The sequence below is a fragment of the Solanum stenotomum genome, chromosome 8 (assembly GCF_019186545.1).
Source record: "Solanum stenotomum isolate F172 chromosome 8, ASM1918654v1, whole genome shotgun sequence".
NCBI classification, from domain to species: domain Eukaryota; kingdom Viridiplantae; phylum Streptophyta; class Magnoliopsida; order Solanales; family Solanaceae; genus Solanum; species Solanum stenotomum.
This window is the reverse complement of record NC_064289.1, coordinates 29,319,955-29,328,921: the sequence shown is the minus strand read 5'-3', so window position 1 is coordinate 29,328,921 and position 8,967 is coordinate 29,319,955. Positions and strand designations below refer to the sequence as shown.

Sequence of the window (8,967 nt, the reverse complement as noted above, 5' to 3'; positions counted from 1 at the left end):
AATAGAGGGTTTCCTCTCACTTTAAACTACATTTTTTAAAAGTTTTCTACTCTTCTTCTTCTTAAAAGATCTCAGGGTTATTTGTAACAGTTGATTAAGTTCAAAATTCAATGAAATTCGAGGTACCACATCGGAAAGAGTTGGTGAACAAATTGTAGCAAATCATTCATAAATTCATACTCGTATTTTTTCTTACGATTTCCATGATTAACAATGATGAAATGTTGTGGGAAAGACAATAATAATAAACAAATATGAATAAAGTCACATGATTTGGGTAAGATATATTTATTCTTTCATTTTTTATATTTTTATTTTTTATTTTTTTACTCTCAAATGAAATAGTTTCTTTCTGATTTGGCTAAAACAATGAGCATCAACGTAGTTTATTGAATCATTAGTTTTGATGTTAAATCCACTATTTCAAAAATAAATTTTCACTATTACTTATAATATGATAATATAGACATGATAATAATTATTTTTTAATAGATATGTAAGTAAAAATGAACAAACAAGTAAAGTGTTGGTAACAAGAGATTTTAATCAATTGAAACTCTATTGTGAATATAGCATGAACATATATTTTCGTCATCATTCTTCATTGGCTATGTATCGTTCCATATATTGTTTTCCTATTATTTTGTGTTCATTTAAATTTGAGAATATTTTATGTCACAAGATACACTCCTTGTTAGCTATATAAAAATAGATAAGAAAATAGTGATGGATCATAAAATAATCTTAATTCAAATTAAAGATTCTATAAACAATACTTTAAATTTTATTCATCTATTATTTTTTATTATTGAAAAAGTTTAATATTTTATATCACGATACAATTTCGATAAGATACTAGATACTTTTATTAGACAACAATTATATGGTATGCATGCAGCATGAAAAAGGAAAAGACTACAGTCTACAAATATAAGGTAGAAATTTAAAGAAATGAAATATTTTTCACCAAAGGTGATGATGTTCATATATTAAAATTAAATTATGCTACTTAAATATATATATGTATATCTAAAAGAAAGAATTGGTCAAGCTAAATATTTGACATACACTCAAACATCAATTTACCCATCATTTGTTATAACAATAAAATACCTTCTTTTTTTTTGTAGAATTACCTCTCTATGATAGTCTTACTCAAATATTAATTGGTAAAAGATATATTACGTATAAAGATAAAATATTAAAATATTTATGGTAATCCTTATTAGTGTCATGCACATACTAAATTTGAAGTATGAATATTTAAGAGAAAAATTATACTTAAATGGTGTCCATCATTTATGTTCATAACCTCAAGATGAAAGACTATTGGTGATCTTTTGTATTGATATTTTTTTTAAAAATTTTGTTGGTTAGATTTGTTTAAAAAATTGAGTTAAGTAAATAATAATACTACTAAAGAAATGTCACTTTCTCCCCATATTTAAACTTTGAATGTATTTAGAAATGTTTCAATAATATCTGGTCATTTTGATCTCAAAATACAAGTAACTCTATAACAATCTGTATTAATCATTTTAAAGCACTTGTCCTATGTTCTTTAAATTATAATTATTTACTAAAAATATTTAATTTAGTAATATTAGTTCTATTTTATAACATCGTAGGCTATATTTATATAATACACAGTGAAACTAATATTTGTAAAATGATGAGAAATGAACTTCTATTTTTTATGCAAATAAAGAGATAAACTTTTGAAAGTAACTGAAAATGAAAATAGACAAACAAATTAAACAGAGAATTTTTTTAAAGAAGAATAATATTTAAAGTAGCATAATCTACCTTCAAACATTAATTACTACAATATATATTTTTAGGTTTTCTCGTGGGAGTGACATGAAACGAGAGCTTAATTGTCAGTTATATAATTAATTCAGAGCGACGAATCGAATTTGTTGAATTTATTTAAACGACAAGAACAGAGAGTGTGGAACATTACAAAATAATATGGGAGCGATAACATTGACTTGTTTCGTTAACTCCATTCGAGGGGAAGCCCCAAATTTAAGTAATGGCCTTCCTTCTAAACCAAAGCTGTCTCCTCTCCTTTCCGTTTCAAAGCCATTTTGGGTCGTCAGAACTGAGGCAAGTTAAACCCTTTCTGTTTTTGTTTATTTCTGTCGTTGAATTTATTCTCTTTGGGTTGGACAATTGATAAGAACAGTTATTCAACCGTTGAATATTGGAATAACAATTGAGCGGATTGAATCAAATTTGGACGGATAACGGGTTGAGATAACAATCGGGTTAAAATCCAATCCAAATTTGCTTGGTCCAAAATGAGTTAGATAATGGGTTACATTATGCTCCAGAGTCAAGACCAACCCAATCCAATTTTTACTTGTTTTATTTGTTCTTTTAAATTATTTTAGTACCTAATAAAGTTTTTTTTTTCTTTATTATGACTATATTCAAATATCAAATTAAAAAAAAATTAAAAATATTTTGACAAGATCGAGTCCATACTCCATCCGGTTACCTATGAACCCAATTTGCATTGGGTTGAAATGAGTTGACCTGACCCACCCAAACTTAAACTGGTTAGGCGGGTTGAACGGGTTGGGTTTGATTTTGCCACCCTAGTTGAATACTTGCTTTTCTTTAAGAAATTGAATGGCTGGTGCATCCACAATTCAAAGATAAAAATGTAGTGCTTGAGATTTAAACTTGAAACCAGTGAAGTTTGAATCCTTAAACAACTCCTCTATTTTTTTGGTCAAGGATTCAAAATCTATATATATACATTAAAAAAAATACCTTATATATATTGTGTAATTTATTGCTTATGGGGTTAGGGGGTTCACCCTCTAGATCTTCCCCTGCTCACATATGGTGATAAAGTTTATTTTGAAGCTACATTGAGCATTAGAATCTTAATGGTTCCAAATGAAGCAAGAGCGAATATTGAGCATTCATATAGCCAATCCCAACTAGTTTGGGATTGAGACATAATAGTTGTTATTTTTGTACTGAAGATAGTTTAATAGAACTTAATGTTGTGGAAATATATTGAAACTTGGTTCGGATACTCTTAAACAGATTTTGCTTACTGCTCTTAGTTTCAAGATTTATTTTTCACTTGATAGTTGACATGGACTTGGTCCATATTATATATAGTTTATCAGAACCTACTCATAAAAAAATATGGTTCTTCACAATATAGACAATACAACATGACTTTGTGCATCTGTGTTAAACAATCTTTACTCTCATCGTTGTTTCATGTAACAAATTACTGAAATTAACTCAATTGATTGAAACTCAGATCCTTACAATATCATAGGAGAAGAATACAAACGGATTCAAATTTAACCAGAAAGTATAGTGTAAATTTGTCTATTCATTTAGTGGAGAATTTATATGGTGATACTGAATCAGAGACTACATCCCTTTGCTGTAGTGTCATAGAGAGTATTGGAAAATTTGATTGGAACGATAACTCTTAGAAGAGAGTCACTTGCTTATTTAAGTCAAAGAGAAGATATTGCATTAGTGTTTATCAGGAAAGCTTTGTTTTTTTTTACTTTGCTAAGTTATTTGTATTCAGGGTGTTGCTAGTGGGCAAGAAAAGAATATTTTATAATTTATACCAGTAATCATTAGGCAACATCCACAAACTTATTACAAGGTCTAACTATCATATTTAAGGAATGAAGTAACCTCAACGCTATTTGTTTTTTATGGTGGTGCCTGGACTAGCTTGCTCACTATAACACTAGGTATCTACTACTTCCACCAGCATAAGTATCAGGTAACTCTACTCACCAAGGATTAGGGAGATACGAAGAAGTCACCGAGTTTTCTCTTATATCTAGAGATTTGACCTCTAGTCCTTGAGATTTTCACCCACTCTATTGACCTCTAAGCCAACATCCCCGGGTGCTAAGGTACGGGAATGATAATGTTTGAAGTTTGGACTTGGTAGAAAAAATTAGTTATGCTATTGAGGATTGACCCATTTATGGTTTTGGGGTGACTGTTGGATGGACAATGAAGAAGAACAAAGTTTATTGAACCACTGATTGGCCTTCAAAAGATCCAATGTCGATAACGTGATAAACCTGTTTGTATATTTTCTTTGCATCAGAAAATTGATTGGGTGACACCTCTTAGTATTGTAATACTTATTTTGAAGCTGTATTCTACATAAAGAATCTTAATAAAAGTTGAAATGTGAAAATGTCTCGGAACCTTGTTTGGTATTGCTGTTTGGAGTAGTTAGACATTTAGTTCTAAAGTTTAAGTAGGCGTTTGGACATAAAAAATGTGATATTTGAATAAAAGTAGTATTTGAAGTTAAGTTGAAAAACTGTATTTGGAAATCAAAGTTGTGTACATGCATTTAACTTGAAACTCATCTGCCAAAAAAAAAAATTCAAAATAATCAGTCCTATATATAACCAAATGCTGGTTTTGAAATTTTTGTTATTGGAAATAAGGAAAAAGTTTCCATGGATATGACTCCTAATGGTATATTTCTTAACAGATTCTTTCGTAATAGCTGCTCTGACTTTTAATAATCATTTTCATGGATGGTAATACCGGAGATCGGTCCAACTTCTAGGTGGTTACAACATTGCTTCATGTATTCTCCTAGAACGCTCTCATGCAATGAGTTAATTTGGTATGATAGTAAAATAGAGAGATATAGTGAATTGTGTCTACATGGTAAATTAGTTACCACATCCCTTTTCCGAATCGTTACAGTAAAAATTGCAAAATTTGAGATGGTAATCCAGTATGCCGGATTAAGAATTGCATATCGTCTAGTTTTAAGTTGGTTTGAATCCCATTCTAGTATCAGAAGATTGACCGAGCATTTTAAGATTTGTTTTGTAGTAAATGTATCATTGAGTTAGTGATTTGGTTCGTCGGGAAAAAGAGTTTTGTTCTCTGTTTGGGCTAATTGATCAACACATTGACAGCTTAATAACACTTACTTTAAAGTAAGCAATGTTTAATACTTCAATAATTGGGCTTAGGTTGAACAGTCATATGTATCATGGATTAGGACAATCGACTTCTAATCCTGCAGTATGAGCTAGGCATCTTTACTTATTTCACATGCATTTGGAACTTTCCTGTTGTACAATATTGAATGTAAGCTACCTTTTTTTATCCTTATTTGAATGTAAACTTTGTTGCAGTCGAATGTTCGCAAAGAAAGAAGAAAGCAGCCAGATCCTCCTTGTGTTGTCTGTAAAGGGAATGGCAGAGTTGAGTGCTACCATTGCCATGGCAGAGGTTCCTCTCTCTCTCTCTCTCACACACACACACACACACACACACACAAGACGGAGTTACTTACAAGAACTTATGTTTGCATTGGGACATACATCTGATGCTATTTAATCTCACAGTCAAGGATGGTATAAATTTTTTTTCAAAACACTTGAAAACACGAAATGCAGTAGTGTTGCCTTTGAGCTATGGTGTTGTCATCATTGGGTGCTTGAGGTCTTGGTTAGGCTTGAACTGACTTGATTTAACTTAAGAGTGCCAGAGGAAAAGGAAAAAATTAAAATAAGATAAGAATAATGGGGAAGGGCATAAAATGTCTCTCAACTATTTGAATTGGTACAAAACTAGCCTCCATCCACCTTTAGGCTTCCAAATACCCCTAACATCAACCTTTTGGCTCTAAAATATCCTTATTTATACCAAATCCATAGTTTAAGGACATTTTAGGTCCTTCTCCATCAAAATAATTTGAAATTACTTAATATATAGACTCATATCTTTGACTTGATTTTGGGTTCCATAGTAAGTTAAAAAAAAATCCTCTACCTACACCCCCACCCAATCACTTCCTCTCCCCACTTTTCTTTTTCTTGGATCTTGTGCACCATTTTAAATTTTAAATTTTTTTTAACTAATGACAAATTAAACAAGGGAGAAAAAAGGAGAAAAATAACAACAATCATTTATGAATAATTAGTTCAATAGAAGATGGTTTAATTAAGCAACTATGTAGGTATACTGTAGTTTTTCTTTTGTGTGTACTCAAAATTCAAAATAAAATAATGAAAATAACCTTTTTTGGTATCCCTACCCACCATAAAAATAATTCAAATTAAAAGAATATGAACATGCAAGTTCATTTCAAGTTTGAATCCTTGATATCCTAATTAAGAATAAGAGAATAAAAAGAAGGAATGAGCAAGATAATTGGATAATTGATAGAAAATTTTATATTAAATTAATAATCTTTTTTTAGATTGACAATCAGACAGGGCGAGTATCGATTTTAGTTAGATCTCCAGTTATGAATTGGATTATAATACATTGGGGGTTGATTTAAAATATGCCAAAAGGAAGGTATCATGAAATAAATATTTTTTTGAATATTATTTTCAATCTTATCGTGTCAACATATGAATCGTATGTAGTTTTTATTATTTATTTGAGAAGGAATTAAGTTTAGACCAATCAGATCAGGCAACATAATAAATAAACATTTAATAATTTTACTTTAGAGGAGTTGTTAAAATAAGGGCAAATATGAGCCAAAGGTTTACATTGAGGGTGGTTTTAGCCAAAAGGTTAATGTCAGGGATATTTGAAGGTGGAAAGGTGGATAAAGGGTAATTTTGTACCTATTCAAATAGTTGAGGGGCATTTTACGCAATAGGGCTTGAAGTATTTTTAGTTCCCTAATTATTTTGGATTTTGGTAATTAGTCTACTGTAACTCCTTAGTTACCTATTCTCTGAAGTCAACTATTTTCCCTCCAAATAGTTTCACAAATACGCATATTTATATTTATGTATATGCTCCATGATCTGGTTAATTTTTCTTAAATTGACTTCCTATACAATTCACTTGATGCAGGGAGGACTAACTTTGTGGACCTAGAAATGCTTCCAAGAGGAGAATGGCCAAAATGGTGAGGTATCAAGTTATTCAATTTCTTCCACATTGTAGATATTATTACTTTGTTATTACTTGAGCTGCTGGGGATCCCATAATCTAATGCATACTTCTAGGTGCAAGAGTTGTGGTGGAAGTGGGCTTGGATACTGTTCTCGTTGCCTTGGGACGGGTGAATACCGATATATAATGGGATTTCATTTCATGAGACGGGATGATGAACCTGAAGGTAGATATTAGTCAAGCTGACGTTGATTAGGGACGAGTAGTCCGCCAATATGCTTCTAAAAGAATAGTAGTTGAATTTCAGTCTAGATATGTAAATCTGTCTTGTTTGGACTTTTTTGGCTGCAGTTTGAACCAAACAGCTTCCGGAAGAGCTTCAAACTGTGGAATGATGTACCAGGAAGAGCAAGCTTGAAGCTATATCAAGTGCTACATAATGTAACTGCTAAAAAGAGATTGACATAGTGAAATGATATTTAATGCAAGTTAACCTGCTGCTAAAGCTCCACGGTTAGGCCGATAGCTTCTAGAGTGCTATATTCTTGGAGCATTGTCTCAGGTGCATCTTTTGGCTTTTGGAAACAGTCTGGCTGGAAATATTCCATATATGTGAAAATTTATTTTAGGACTTATGAGATACTGCCTCCTTTTTCTGGTTACTACTGTCTGCGAATGCTTGTTCTCATGACTAAATAAATACAAGATGTGCTCTAAAAACATGCCAATGACCTCCCAGGATATTAATAAAATTTCCCCTTTTGTATTTAAAAGCTAACTTTCCTTGAGATGCAAGATGCTTTGCAGTGGAGGTGTTCCCTAGAGTCTTGTATTACATTGCTCCAACCATTTTTACAGCAACTTGGAAAATCAGAAGTGTCATTTTGATGAAGGTTCAGTTCCTTTTGTATCATCAAGTATATCAAGCTCTTGATATCCATAAAACATTGGTCCCATCCAAGTCATTAAATAAGCAAAGATTTAAGGCTTTCTTGCTCTGCCTTTTGTCCATCGACAATTGATTGTTTTGATCCTTGTTCAAATTATAGTCAGTCGCTCCTCAACATCTACATGTGCTCAAGTGAAGTTAAGCTACAGACGTAGATTATCAGTTTTAACTCACAAGTCAACCGAAAAGCCCTAATAAGGTGGCCTCAATTTTGTTGCAAGATTGCCTTATCTACAACTCAAATACTCAATAGTTTAGGTCAACCACTAGATGGTTCTGCAATATTTTAAATGCCTACATATTACTTAGGATAATATGAAATGCTTCCAGTAAGGCATTCTAAGAATGGAAACATACCTTTTGATGAAAACATAAGAAAGGGACCTTGAGAATTAACCTTAGATCTTGCTTCTTGAAGTGTTGGAGAAGAAGAGGAGAAGTGTTTGTCGTAACTTATCAAATCTTCTAGAATATGAATTTTGGGGAAAGTTGATAGTCATGGGTTAGGGTTATGGGATGAGGAAAGGACTAAAACACCCCTCCTAAAATGTGAAAGAAAGAGAAGACTTAAATAATTTCGGAGCACATGCGCGTTCGCGCAACTGGAGCCTAGTTCGTGAACCCTTACAGTAACACAGACAAGACCGCACGACCACGTAGCTGATGTCCACTTCGCGTGGTGGATCACGTAGAAATCCGTAGTGCTCAGTAAAATGAGCATAACTGTTAGCACATAACTTTGATTGACAAATGGTCGAAGGCGTTGGAACAAGGGTTTCACAACCTTTCTTTTTCTTAGTATAAGGCCACAAAATCTTAATATTCTAGGAATCCCTTATGACCTTAATTCACATCCAAAGATCTCCCCAAAGAAAGAAATTATTTTAAATACCTATCCAATATTAGAAATCATTGGTTTTGGAGTCTATATGTATTTAAAGAACAGTTCGGGTCATAGTTTGATGTTTTAGGGCATTACAATATCCCCAATATCCCCTTGGAATCATTCATCCTCGAATGAGAAGTTAAGACACGTTTAGCACGATGTGAGGGATGTACACTACCAAAGGAACCCATGTTAAGACCTTAATCACCAAAAAACCATTTCTTTTAACACCACT

At 32.1% G+C, this 8,967-nt stretch overlaps 1 protein-coding gene across 2 annotated transcripts; it reads left to right on the top strand.

The window, feature by feature from the left end:
• The first annotated feature begins 1,841 nt into the window (after nt 1–1,841).
• Nucleotides 1,842–7,669, top strand: LOC125873110 (uncharacterized). Of its 2 annotated transcripts, XM_049553985.1 has the most exons (5): nt 1,843–2,109; nt 5,172–5,268; nt 6,856–6,910; nt 7,011–7,123; nt 7,249–7,669. In XM_049553985.1, the coding sequence occupies exons 1-5, from the start codon at nt 1,972–1,974 to the stop codon at nt 7,251–7,253; spliced, it is 408 nt and encodes a 135-aa protein (XP_049409942.1). In that variant the 5' UTR covers nt 1,843–1,971; the 3' UTR covers nt 7,254–7,669. The 2 variants fall into 2 exon arrangements, with proteins under 2 accessions (XP_049409941.1, XP_049409942.1); XM_049553984.1 differs by lacking the exon at nt 7,249–7,669 and having other exon boundaries at nt 1,842–2,109; nt 7,011–7,219.
• Nucleotides 7,670–8,967: the final 1,298 nt, after the last annotated feature.